The sequence below is a fragment of the Fomitopsis serialis genome, assembly GCF_022376445.1.
Source record: "Fomitopsis serialis strain Sig1Antser10 chromosome Unknown B0H18scaffold_4, whole genome shotgun sequence".
Lineage (NCBI taxonomy): Eukaryota > Fungi > Basidiomycota > Agaricomycetes > Polyporales > Fomitopsidaceae > Fomitopsis > Fomitopsis serialis.
The window spans coordinates 641,432-654,424 of record NW_025954964.1 but is presented as its reverse complement, the minus strand read 5'-3'; the positions used below and the strand labels follow the sequence as shown (position 1 = coordinate 654,424).

Genomic DNA, 12,993 nt, shown 5'->3' with positions numbered 1-12,993 from the left:
TGCGCTGCCTACTATGCAAGATGTCTCCGCCGCACTATATCCCGTCCACCGTTTCCTGGGTTGGCAACAGACCCCCTCGCCGACCCGCCTGAGCCTCAACGCGCTGCCGGCCGACATCCTCTTCGAAATTACGTCCTACCTCAACACGTTGTCTGGCGTTCTCCAGCTCAGCCTCGTTGTAGGTCATCCCCTTACTCCGTCCGGCTAGGCCCGCTGTCGCTCATATGTCACTCTGCAGTCGTCCGTCATCTACGCGAAGACCATCTCTGCGATCTATGGCGCCGTCGAGCTGCAGGGCCCCGCCCAGTGTGAGGCCACGCTGCGCATGCTCGAGCGGTGTCCGTACGTCACGCGGCACGTCCGCAAGCTCGTCGTCCGCCCCGAGAAAGAGCTGTCGTGGAGACCCCGCCTGCAGACGAAGGAGTGGGACGTCGCGGGCGACATCTCGCGGATAGTCGCTTCCGCTGCCGTGCATCTGCGCGACCTGCATGTGTTCGAGTGGGACGGGGAGGACATGCTGCCGGACGACCGCATGTGGTCCGAGCTGCAGCGTAGGTGCGCTTTGGAGTGCTGGGGCGACCGCTCGCTGTTGACTGGTCTCGCACAAGATGTCCGGAACTACGACATATCGGCACGACCTTCGGGTGTTTCTTACCTCGCCCCACCAGTCATGTGCGTATGGTCATGGACTGGATCGTCGATGATACTCAGATCCTCCTCGACTACAGCTATTTAAGTTCAGCGGCCTCGAAGGCTTTTCGCTGATCTTCAAAGATGGCTTCTACGCGCACCAACTGCACCTCGCCTCGCGTGGTAAGCCATCCTTCGCGCATATAGCTAACTTGGCTCAGGCTAAGATGCCGGCACGTCACAGAAAGCGCGCCCGTCTTCTCCCGCCTGTGGGACATGCTCGTGCAGCGATGTCCGTACTTGGAGTCCCTTGCGATCGCAGGAACCTCACTCGAGTCTTCGGATGTGGTCCCACTGTACAGAACACGCTGGCCGTGTCTGCGAAGCCTCACCGTGGGGGACATCGCCTCGGGGGACTTTTCCCTGCATGATCGCTTGGGCATCCCCTCTTTCGTCGACTTCCTCGAGCGCCATCCTACGCTCGAAGGTCTGCACATCCTTCCCCCCTCGGACATCCACCACCTCGAGCTCGCGCAGCTCGAGGATGACGCCCTCCCACATCTGATGGAGTTCACCGGGTCCCTCGACCATCTCCGCGCGCTGATCAGCCGTGGACAAGGCGCAGGCGCAGGCCCAAACGCGAACCTAAATGCACAGGTGCTTTGGGGCGCACAGTGGGCTCAGCACGTCCCGCTGAGTGACACGCCGCTGTCGAAGACACTGAAGCGGGTGTGCCTCCCGGAGCCGATGCAGCTGAGGGAGCTCACGCCGCTCTCCATCTCGCGCGTGCTGATGGACCTCACGGCGTTGACGTCGCTGACCATCACGTTCGCGCTGCATAGCGGGTACGACAGCAACGGTGTGTTTCGCACCATCGTCGCGTCGTGCCCGCAACTGCTCCACCTAGACCTCACCTGCACCACCAAGCCCTCCTTCTACCTTGTACGTTGGTTCTGTCTTGGAACCGCCATGAATGAGGCTTACACCTATCTATCGCAGGACTCGTTCTCCCGCTCCGTCAAGAAGCTCGTCCGCCTCCGCTCGCTCAACCTCACGATCGTCAAGTTCCACGGCGAAGAAGCGATGCACCTCGGCGCCGCGCGCATCGCGCTCGCCAACCCGCGCCTCGCCCGCTTCACGATCAACTACATCGCCGCGCACGCGCCCGCGCTCCCGCTCCTCGAGACCGGCTCCTTCGAGCTCCTCTGCGACATGCACGGCCTGCCCGTGAACCTGTACGTCGCCGAGTGGCGCGCGGTGCTTTCGGGCGGCGGGGGCGGGGGGCTGATCTGGCGGAACATGGTCAGCGCGGGGATGCTGTTGGGCATCGGCGTCGGGACGGGCTGGCGCAGGTCGCACAGGGGGTGGACGAGGCGGTGGGTCTGCGAGCTCCGTCAGAGTGGGCATCCGGACGTGACCCAGAAGGGCGTGGGCGAGCTGCTTCTTGAGCGGAGCCAGGCGGGCGAGGAGGCGCGGTTGCTCGCGCTCTGCTTCGGCTTGCTGCTCCTGGCGATGTGGGGCGTCGTCTGGCGAGCGTCAGGTTACGTGCCTACGCTGCCATCCATTGGACGAGAGGACATTGGGCTTGTCGTTATGTAGTGCATAGACAGTTACGTAGAATTTTCTCATCATTGTATCATACCCAGTCTCAGTCAGGTTGCTTCGAAGCCATCGTTTTTGCTGCGGTAGTTGCTAAGTCTAAGATACACAGTGATTATTTTCGGAGCACGTCGCAGCATACGCTGTATGTCGTCGCAACCACGAGTCGGGCTATCAGGAACGAAACCAATTATAAACACAGACGTCGCATTGCGCAGAAGACACGAAGGAGACTAATATTCATACAGTTTCTACTTTACCCATGAGGGTGCTAACTGACACAGTGGTTACTTAGACCAGGCAATGTATACGACCTAGGGTATCGAAGAGATAGATGCTAAAGGGTAAGTAGAATGGATAGTCATGAGAGATCTTGAGTAAGGCAGCGTAGATATCGTAGGGCATGGACTGAACAAGCAGCATGTGGATCATAAGCAGCTATTTGGCAGGTGACGGCTCGGGCCCGAAGCTCGACATGGCGAGACAACCCAACCACGCCATCTCGACGGCGGCCCTACCGATGGGAGTGAGGCTCCAGATCAGCTCTTCTTCCTCCGCTTCGAGGGGGCGCATGACGCGATCCCCCGCAGAGGTTGATGATGGCTGCGACACCGCCAGCCCCACCTTGGCCAGACCCTCTGGGAGGAACTCGACACCCTTGTAGCGCGAGCTGCACACGCCGATGATGGCACAGGGTGTCTCCAGGCGCGACTCACGAATGGCGGCGGACGGGAGGGCGCTGATGGCTTCAGCCATAGGACCCGTGATGGACAGCCCGTCGATGGGTATCCTCACCCCAGTGCCAAGGAGGTCGTGGTACGAGATGAGTCGGGCGCAGACGGAGAAGGAGCTGAGTATGACGGTCTTTGGGTGGGAGGAGGCGGAGGATGGATGCTGGGCACGAGACCCAGAACGCGATCGCTTCTTGTTCTCCTGCTTCTTCTTGCTCTTCTCCGTGCGTTCAGGCTGAGGCACGTAGTAGACGAGGAGGTACTGGCGCTCCTCGACGGGCATGTTGTACGCCGAAGGGTCTTCGTCTGTGACGGAACTCGGATCCGTCTCGCCGGGCCAAAGGGGCAGGAGCATGTGCAGAGACTCTGGCGGGACGTGAGAGAAGATGTTGACCTTGTCGTCATTTCCATGGCCCTTCTTCCTCCCATTACCCTTTGTTTTGAACGACGGGAGCAAACCGACGTCCTTGAACGACTCGTTCAAGTTCTGGATGACTCGGTCGCGCTCCTCCACTCGAGACCGCGGCGCCATGGTCATCCAGGGCGGTGTGTAGTTACCGTCGAGCACGGCAGTGGGTGGACCGGAGGGAGGCCTAGACATGACCTTGACCGGATGCTGGCCAAGTAGTCTGCGTCTCAAGCGCTCCGCGATACTCCGGGAATGCGAGTCATCCGCTGTGCGCTGTTCAGTCCGACCGCGGAAGTACTCGATACTGTTTTGGTCGAGCGTTGCAAAAGCCTCAGCATGCGACGTCCGCGGTGGCGTGTGCTCGTCATCGTCATCCATGCTCCATGTGTTCACCCGAATGGCAATACGCCCCGACGACGCTGTCGGCGGAGGCGACCCAAACTTGGAGGACGAAGGACCCGCCGACGAGCGAGCCGCCGTGAAGTCAGAATCCGCGACCGAATAAGCATAGTGTGTTTCAGCAACCGTTGGTGAGGCAGGCGCAGAGGGACTCGAAGATGTCGATGAAGCATAATTTTTCGCGAAACGCACCGACTCTTCTTCGTCAGTGTTGCTGCCGGTGTTTGAGGTCTGATCTGGGCTGCTTGGGACATCATACGCGAAATCCTTGCCCTTGCCCTTGCCCTTCTTGCCGCTGGAATTGTGGCGATCCATGGCGTCACTTGAATACCTGCGACCGGGCTTGCCCGACCGTGAGCTCTCGTTCGTGCTCACACTGCTCGCGGTCGGCGGGCGTGAGCGGCCATCACCCTCCTTCAAAAGCCCATGCGAGTTAAGCTGGCTGGTAGTGCGTGTGCTTGTGTACTGCTCCTGGACTCGCTTCGTCGCTAGCAGGATGCTCGAGCTCGTGGGCATAGACGTGCTTCCGCCCCGCGACTTCGAGTGCCGACGGTTGAATAGATCGTACTTGCGGAAGACGGAGAACGCAATGGCGCGCGAATGTTTGTGCACTACTGCCATGGGTCCGCCAAGCACATTTCCTTGCGAGAACGGATCGACAATGTGACGGACGTTGACGCGCTGCGAGGGCGGTTTTGACTGATCGTCGACAGCTATTGACAAGCCATGCAACACGTGTCAGAACCATGCACCGATCGGCCGTCACAAACGAAAGGGCACGCACCTCTCATCAGCAGTTTATCTACTTTGAAACGCCCGACGTGCGCTTGTCGCCATATTTCCTGTGTGCCCGGTGCGATCGCTCTAGCAGAACTCTGCACCCAGCGCGTCCCTGGCGTCACGTCCTGCGACGTGTTGTCCGCGCTCTCCCGCTTGAAGGTCCACTCGACCGCGCGCGTGTTCGACACGGGGTCGTACCGCTGCAGATGACGCATGAACGCGTCCTCACCGAGACTGCTGACAGTCACCGTGCTTGGACGCCTTCCAGAGACGCCAGTTACAGGCGCACCCCAGCCCTGGAAGTCGAACGCCTCGAAGTCTGCCGAAGGTCTTGCGCCGTCCATCGGGACAGGGGGCGCGTAATGGGGGTCGACTTGCATCCAGGCGGAACCCGCTGAATGCCAGGAACGGCGTTCGTCTTGCTCGTCCGGGCGTCCACCCAAGATATAGTTCACGTTGAAACCAGAGAAGGGATCGGATGAGCCGTTTGGAGCGCGACCATTTATCTGTAGCTGTAACTGATCCTGCGGAGAAGTTTGCACGCCTAAAGGGTCGGAAAATGTCGGCTTGTCTTTGTTCGTGCGGTCTATGGGGGATCCAGTTAGAGTCGCCAGGCTATCTTCCCGATCTCTGGAAGCAAGGTCTTCGGCAGCTTCGGACGTCATCCATGGGATACTGCCTCGCCGTGCTTGTACCACCGCCACATTACCATTCGTATCAATGGTGTATTCGGTTTGTGTGACTACGGGAAGTTCGGGAACCTCGTCTCCAGCCTCCGATGCCCCAGAGATACTCATCCTGTCGTCCAAGTGTCCTGTCGAGCTGGAGTTGTACACGTACTCCCGGAAATCACCACCAAAAGTATGTTGCGATGCAGCGTCCGACGCTTCAGCGCCCCTCGATGCAGGGGTAATTGCGTGGTGGTAATCCATCTCGACGTCGGTATCAAAATCAGCCTCGGCATCGTGTTCACCATCCTCATCGTGCGCCCCAGCCTCTGTTTCCGCTTCCGAGGTTTCAGGCGTACTCTCCTGACCTCGGTCAACTGGATTCGCGTCAGGTCGTTGAGCAGCAGTAGAGACAGACGGACGACGTGGCGAGCGCGACGTGGCGGGAGGACGAACGTTCATCGGGAGCGAGGGCCGTCGCGTACCGTCATTCATTGCGCGCATCTTCGCCCGTGTCTGCTGCTCCGCTTCGTCCTCGTCCTCATCATCCGCCCTCGAGCCCTCGTCTTCCAACTCCCTCCCTCTTACCTTAGGGGTTCGCGGGTGCACGCCAGAGCTGGCACGGGTGCTGGTAGAGCTTGGACCTGAGACAGAGGGCCGGGGCGTTCGATCTGCGCTGCTGGTACCCGACGAAGGAGCGAGCGGGTTCACCATTTCCAGGTGGTCAGAGCGACTGGTGTGTGCCGAGCCAAATGTGAAGGAGGATAAGTTAGAGTAGAGATCGTCAGGACCACCAAGGACGCTATTCGGGTGGGAATGTGATTCGGTGGGTGGCGTCGTTGCGTGAGGAGATGGCTGGAGGTGGATGGTGGGAAGCGAAGTGCGTCGATTCGAGGACACCGAAGACGAGGCGCTGTGACTAGGTCGCCTGGAGGATTGCCTGTTGTGCACGGGAGGGTGCCGGAGAGAGGTAGCACCGTTGTGTGGGCTGCAACTACGAATGATTGGCGAATGATCAGCGGCGAACAAAACAGAGAGCGTACTGGTTCGGGATCGACCGTCTTCTAGCCGATGAATAGCTGAGGTCAAGTCCATCACGGACACTGTGGGTGGGCAGGATGGGACGGCCAATGTAGCGCAGGTGATCTGCGGCGCGGTCCCGTTCCTGTGCTGGGTCGGTGTGAGCGTAACTAGGGAAGGCTGAGCGTGGGGACGCGGACATCTGATGGTCAGCGTCCGCGGGGATGCTGAGAGTGGGCTGGCAGTGGAGAGGAGTGAGCGGGGCGCGAGGAGGGAAGAAGTCGTGGAAGAGATGGAATGCAGAGGTCTCGGAGGGCACCTCGGGGACACTGCCGCGCCGATATGCGACCGACGAAAAGGGATTCTGAGCTGATGGGGGGCGGGAGTGGGGATCGTCGTGGGCTAGCTGGAGCATGGGGGGCGATGGAGGGGAGAAGGAGGAGGAGATGGGGGAACGGCGACAACGGCTGGTCTCAAGCTGGTCTTCAGTGACAGGAAGACCGCCCACACGCACCCGCCTTGTGCCCGAAATGGCAAGAGGCAAACAGAGCGGGGTTTGGCGCCCAGCAGGCGCTCAGCCTCTCCTTCAAGCCCGTTTCGTCGCGTCCTCTGTTTTACCCTCCCCCCATCCCGCCAAATTCAGCCCTCCCTCCCAGCGGCCGCTGCATCGGCCTCACACTGCGCTGGGTCAGCATCAGACGCTGATTGAAACCTGAACACTGCAGCCGCAGCCGGTGCGCAGAGCGCCCCGTTTGGCCGCATGTATCAGTCTCGTTGCAACGCCCGGAAACAATTGGGAAACAACAATGCCCTCATGCGGTTTGCTGCCATGACAGGCAGCTAAATGTGTTGCCGCTTGTTTGTATTTGACGACGCCACATTGACAATGGCAATGATCTGGAGAATAACCACGTCGCAGCATCCAGCTAAGAACATTGTTCCAACACACGATGGCAGCTGGCATTGTCCACTCGTGCGCGTACTGTAGAACTGCATTCTGACGATAGCTTGTCATCGGGCGTTCATCGGGCATGCCTAAACAGTAACTAAACAGATGCGATTGATGCGGGGCGACACCAGTCGTCCACAAACAGCGATCCCTCTCTGTCTATTTGTGCGCACACGATGCTCATGCGCCATGGTCGGGAATGGAGACCACTCATCAATTGCGCCGTCTACGGAGCCGTCGTGTCGGTAAGATACGTGGTGGCATCTAAAAGACAAGGTACTGTACTTACATACAACGGTTCAGTACATCCGGCGTGCCGGTGTATTACTAAGTATGATGTTTTTGAAACCCAAATATCAGAGTCATCTGTCCTGCGCAAATGAGACAGTGCCAGACTTGCTCGGTTGAAGCGATGTTTGGCGTTGTGAACAAGTTTTGAGGTCGAGTTGGTGTGGCGCAAGATCCGAATCGGGACGCTCTCGGGGCGGTCATTCCATCATATCACGTGTTTACAGACTCGAGACTCGACGCCGAGCGTCTGCTGCGGCTCAGGGCTGAGAGCGCACTGCTTGGCACACACCGCTGTGTACTTCTTCCTCTGGCTCAACGCAGTTTACGACCTCTATCACGACACATCGGGACAAAGATGAGCTGGTCAGGGTATGTCTCCTCTCCTCAGACAGTGGGCCCTCTCTCAGACAGGCGCACCACAGATTCAAGAAGTCAGTCAATCGAGCAGGAACGACGGTACGTCTCATTCCCGGAGCCCCATCAGATCCGAGACCCGCTTCAGTCTGCTCTGCTACGGTGCTGACGCACTCCGATTGTAGCTCCTGCAGAAGACCGGTCAGATCGAACGCACGGTCGACAGAGACTTCGCCGATGAAGAGACCAAGTACAAGTCGTATGTTCTCCCACACCACCCACTCCTGTCTCAGACTCCCTGAAACGCGTCATCACGTAGGTTTGAGAAAGAATGTCAATCATTGCAGAAGGACAGCAAGGGCTACTTGGACGCCATGCGCGGTGCGTGCCCGCCCGCTCGTGAGCTTCGCAGTCGGGCTGACCGATCCTGCCGACGCAGCCATGACCTCAGCGCAAGGGCGGCTCGCGGACACGATCGATGTTTTCTACGGCGCAGCAGACATGAGCTCGGAGGGTGCTATGGCGGCGCACGCGTACAAACGTGCGGTGGACGATCTGGACACCGGCGTGGGGAGAGAGTTGGTACGAGGATCACTCCGTGCTTAATACGCCGTTGCTGATGTGATGCCCCAGGATGCACCGTACAGGACGACCATCATGGAGCCTCTCGGCAAGATGAACGCGTACTTCCCCGTGGTGAACGAGCACATTGCGAAACGGAACAAGAAGGTCAGTTGCCCTGCAGACCCTGGTCTTGTCCTTTGCTAACGTGCCGGTTCTAGATGCTCGACTATGATTCCTCCCGTAGCAAGATGAACAAGCTGATCAACAAGCCCAGCGAAGACCCGACCAAGCTACCCAGAGTGCGTCCATGAGATTTCAGAAAGTCTTGCATGCCTACGTATTCACCCTCGCTTGTAGGCTCAACAGGAACACGATGACGCGAAGGAGGTGTTCGACATGCTCAACGACCAACTCATCGCCGAACTTCCCCAATTACTCGACCTTCGCGTGCCGTTCTTTGACCCGAGCTTCGAAGCGATGATCAGGATGCAGTGCAAATTCGCTGAGGAAGGCTACGAGAAGCTGAGCGGCGTTCAGAGGTATTATTCCCGCGAATAATCGTTGGTCTTCGACTCACAGACACAGATATTTTGCAGACAACGTCCGGGACGACTACGCGGCTGGTCAGCTTGATGCTCAGGTGAGTTTCTCTGTTCCGCAGTCCTCTTCTGTCACTAACACGTCGATCAGGTTGAGGGCGTGCTTCAGGAAATGAGGGAGCTAACCATCTGCGGTGCGCAATGAGCGAAGTGTATGACTACTGACGCACCGCTGTTTTTGTGGTTCTGTACTACGTCGTGGCTTGTACGTTCTTCTACGTAGCTGCTCCTCACAGGCTAGATCCGGCTGGGACGAGTATGGACCACCTTTTCGCCATTTTCATGGATATATTATCGCGTTGGATAGAATAAGACTGCGCAGGAGAACAGTTTGGAAAGACAGGAGAGGGCATGAATACAGGGAAAAAGAGGCCAGCGGACACGAAGTATAGAAACGACAGCAAGAGGTCTAAACGAGGTCAACAAGCAGAGAACTCTAGGACGTATCATTGGCACTGCAGATGTGCTCTACGATGAGCTCACCAATATGTACAACTTACATTCACGACAGGCGTGCGCCCAGTCCTTCGCCACCAGTCAGTCGCGACTGAAGAGAGCGTTCTTTCACACCATTTTTTGTTGAAATGCCCCTGCCACGGCCTCTGCCAGTGGAAATTGCACCGCGACCACGCTGCACTGACCGCGGAGGCGACCGATCAGCTTTGCGATTGTTTCGACCATTACTAACCGCCTGCCAACTGTCACTCATGCGTGCGAGTAGACCAGATCGTGACTCTGGTTCTGCAATACGCTCTTGGAGAGGTACGCCATGGTCTTCGGACCACGATGACGTCTGGGGAAGTGAATCGTTCGTCGACGTCGTCCCGGATGCATGGTCGTATCCTGCCTGGAAATTCGGCGGGTCAACGGTGTATGTCGGTCCGGCGTCGTAGTGACTGCGCGAGACAACGCCGTCGCGCCTAACGGGATGCGCTGCATAACCATTGTCATATGGCTCGAGTGAGTCACTCTGCCACTGCGCGCGGGCCTGAGGATGAGGAGGAGGGCTCCAGCGTGCATCCCTTTCGTTTGTCGATGGCCAGTCAGGCTGTTCAAGAGGTGTAGGCGCCGTGACGCGCCGTCGCTGCGGAGGGTCGTTGGGTGGAGAAATCCTGGCCCGGCGAGGAGGGCGTTCATCGTCGTTAGCCCAAGTGTTTTCGTTCGACCTGAGCCGCTTGCGGTAGGCCTCGCGACGTGGCGGGCGACCGGGATTGGGAGAATAATGATCATATTCCCGTGACGATATCCTCTGGGGAAGGGGAGGAGTTACATCGCGTGGGGGAGAGTAGTGGTCATACGCGGGCCGACTGGAAGGTCTGTCGTCGCGGACGTCTTCACCTCGTCTATGGAGATGATCTTCTGCACTCTCAACGGTATTGACCCATGGATCCTCGTAATGGTCCTGGAATTGACTCTCATAGGCTTCGGGTACACGGAGCCTTTCTGTCAGGGATTGTGATGGAGGTAAGGTGCCGGTCTGGAGCGAGGGTGACGAGTGACTTGGATGTTGAGTGTCTCTGACGTGCATCGGATTCGAAGACGATGCGGTAGGACGAGGACGAATGACGTTGCTGGCCAGAGAGCCGGTCGATGACAACTTGTTCGTGTGGACGTGCGGCCCAACGCCCGTCGATTGGGGCACAGTCGTTGCGTTGAGGGATCGAGCGGGCAGTTCGCCGACATCAGGAGACTGTTCCTGTTTAACTGCGGGCTGCTTAGCTTCGCCAGCTGGAGTAGCCCGTTTCGACGAGCTGTTACCCTGGCCGCGCTGACCCGACCGTTGGACTGCCTTCAACGCCTTGGCGGTCCGGTCAGGCAGCTCACTAGTGCTAGGAGATTCGTCTTGCATGGTCGTGGCTGGGCCGGACGTAGCGGCACTAGCACCTGCCTGCGCAGGTGTTTCGTGGGGTATACGAGGTGTTACGGTCTCTGCTTTGACGCTAGCCTGAGAGACACGTTTCGGTGTATGCAGCTCCGATCGCGACTGCACGTTTGATGGTAGGCTATCGTTCGTCTGCTGTGCCTGCGTCCCATTCGCCACGCCAGAGGACGGAAGGACGCCACCCAGCTGTGCTTGTTGATTGACGATCGCTCCTGAAGCGAATTTCCCGCTCTCCTTCCCCTTATTGCTCGCAGTCTGTAATTTGACAGGCCGCTGTGCCTTCGTCGTAACAGGTTTAACGGGGAGAGTGGATAAGCCCGCGACACTCGGGGAAATAGCGGGAGGCTGAGCAACCGCTACCGGTGCGTTCGCGTTCACCAGTGTGCTCCCGTTTGCTGATTGCTTGCGTTCGGCGTTGGCAGGGGGCTTCGTGCTAGATGATGAGACAGAGGATGATCGAGAAGCCGCCTCACGCTTCTCCTTCTCTAGTCTTGCCTTGAGCTCTTCTTTCGCAGGCTTAGGTCTCTTCTCCTGCATTTGACGTGCCTCGATTCGTACGGCCTCAAGCTGGACCCGTTTCTTCTCATCCGCTTCCGCTCGCTTGATGTCGTAGTTCTTGCGTCGCTCTTCTTCGGCCGCTGCTTCTGCCGCTTCTGCTGCTGCTGCTGCTGCCCTGCGCTGCTCTCCCTCCACCCGCCTCTTCTCTTCGGCTTCCCGAATCTCCTGTTCGGCCTGCTGCCTCTGCGCCTCTGCCTTGCGAATCTCCTCGGCAGCGGCGCGTTGTTTCGCCGCTTCTTCTGCGGCGATGCGCCTGGCTTCCTCCTCCGCTGCCTTGCGCCTCTCTTCAACCTCAGCATGTGCTTTGCGTGCTCGCTCCGCCTCTGCCGCGCGGGACGCTTCCTCGGCCTCCGTGCTTTCGCGGGCTTGGCGATCAGCGATGACCCGTTGGGTGTCCGCGAGCGCCGACTCGGCTTGCTGCTGCTCCGCGGCAAGACGCTCCTCTTGTCGGAGAAGCAAAGTCTCTAGCTTGCCGAAAGCGGTATCGGCAACGGCGGAGACCTTCGACGCCTGCTCGCGCTCTCTCGAGTACGCGCGCGCGGATTCTTCGGTCCTCTGGAGTAGCTCCTCGTGTTCACGTCGGTACCGCTCTAGCAGGGTTTTCATCTCGCTCCACTCTGCCTTCTCCACGGCGACCTGGGAGATGCGTGCAATGAGATCCGAAGGAGATGCTTCTTGCGCGACGACACCACGGGGTGCTTCCTGGAACGGGGTGGACGCACTCGCCCCAGCAGAGGTGGGGAGAGAAGGTCGTAACGACGCGGTACTCGCGTCTGCGGTGATGGAAAGACGTGCTGCTTTCGCGGGAGCGAGGGACGAGTGCGTAGTGTCAACGCGATGAGACTGAACGAATTCGGGGTAATGAGTGCTTGAACCGCCGGGAGCAGTTGGGCTGATGGGGTGAGCTGAGAGCGAAGAAGATCCGGCGACAGAAGTGGTAGTGTCGTCAGTCGTGGGTGCGACGGAAGCGCGAGCCATCGTAACTTCACGTAGCGGAGTAGCGTTATGCAGCGTAACTCCTAGCAAGCTTCCTGGGACACCATGAGGTGCTGTTTGCGATGAGGCCGCACTAGCTGCGTGTTCGTCCGGAAGAGACGGAGAGGAACGCGAAGAAGGATATTGCAACTCCTGGTCCTGATCGGCGCTGCTGAGACGCTTTAACAAGGAAGGTTCTTGTCCGATACGAGAGAAGGAGAAGCCGGCCAAATAGTTCGTCCCAGGGCTTTGCTCCGTGGGCACGGATGGCGCACGGACAGGCGTTCCAGGCACCTTCTGGCTGCCAGAAAGCGTGAACACCATTGAAAACGCTGCCGTTCTTCCTGTGCTAGAAATGCTGTAAGTCTTGCGAAGATCTGTCTGAGAAGTAGATGTAATCAGTAAATGGACCGTCGTGACTACGACGATCACGGATCCTAATGTCCGTTGAACTTACTCCGGTCTGCGATACGCTGCCCCGTTACGATGTCGAGGGTTGAGGGGAATGTTCCTCTATGACTGCTACGCAAGCCCGCCACTGGTGGAGGGATGTTGTGGTCGAGAGTGAAAGGGGTGCGTAGGCAA

At 58.6% G+C, this 12,993-nt stretch overlaps 4 protein-coding genes across 4 annotated transcripts; 2 read left to right on the top strand and 2 right to left on the bottom strand.

Annotated features, from left to right (window-relative positions):
- Nucleotides 1-13: 13 nt before the first annotated feature.
- B0H18DRAFT_868784 (uncharacterized protein) lies at nt 14-2,229 on the top strand (the record flags this gene model as incomplete). Its single annotated transcript, XM_048039967.1, has 6 exons — nt 14-178; nt 239-555; nt 609-672; nt 729-813; nt 875-1,572; nt 1,630-2,229. 6 exons carry the CDS (start codon nt 14-16, stop codon nt 2,227-2,229), a joined length of 1,929 nt encoding a protein of 642 aa, XP_047899133.1.
- A 35-nt stretch (nt 2,230-2,264) lies between these two features.
- Nucleotides 2,265-6,311, bottom strand: B0H18DRAFT_1174072 (uncharacterized protein; the record flags this gene model as incomplete). Its single annotated transcript, XM_048035917.1, has 2 exons — nt 2,265-4,481; nt 4,553-6,311. The coding sequence occupies 2 exons, from the start codon at nt 6,309-6,311 to the stop codon at nt 2,668-2,670; spliced, it is 3,573 nt and encodes a 1,190-aa protein (XP_047899132.1). The 3' UTR covers nt 2,265-2,667.
- A 1,425-nt stretch (nt 6,312-7,736) lies between these two features.
- B0H18DRAFT_975973 (BAR-domain-containing protein) lies at nt 7,737-9,322 on the top strand. The gene is made up of 10 exons (XM_048044122.1): nt 7,737-7,845; nt 7,899-7,932; nt 8,016-8,089; nt 8,150-8,211; nt 8,270-8,412; nt 8,464-8,559; nt 8,613-8,693; nt 8,752-8,933; nt 8,980-9,034; nt 9,085-9,322. Exons 1-10 carry the CDS (start codon nt 7,832-7,834, stop codon nt 9,136-9,138), a joined length of 795 nt encoding a protein of 264 aa, XP_047899131.1. The 5' UTR covers nt 7,737-7,831; the 3' UTR covers nt 9,139-9,322.
- On the bottom strand, nt 9,323-12,973 carry B0H18DRAFT_975966 (uncharacterized protein). The gene has a single exon (XM_048044121.1). It carries the CDS (start codon nt 12,730-12,732, stop codon nt 9,496-9,498), a length of 3,237 nt encoding a protein of 1,078 aa, XP_047899130.1. The 5' UTR covers nt 12,733-12,973; the 3' UTR covers nt 9,323-9,495.
- Between the last annotated feature and the right edge of the window lie 20 nt (nt 12,974-12,993).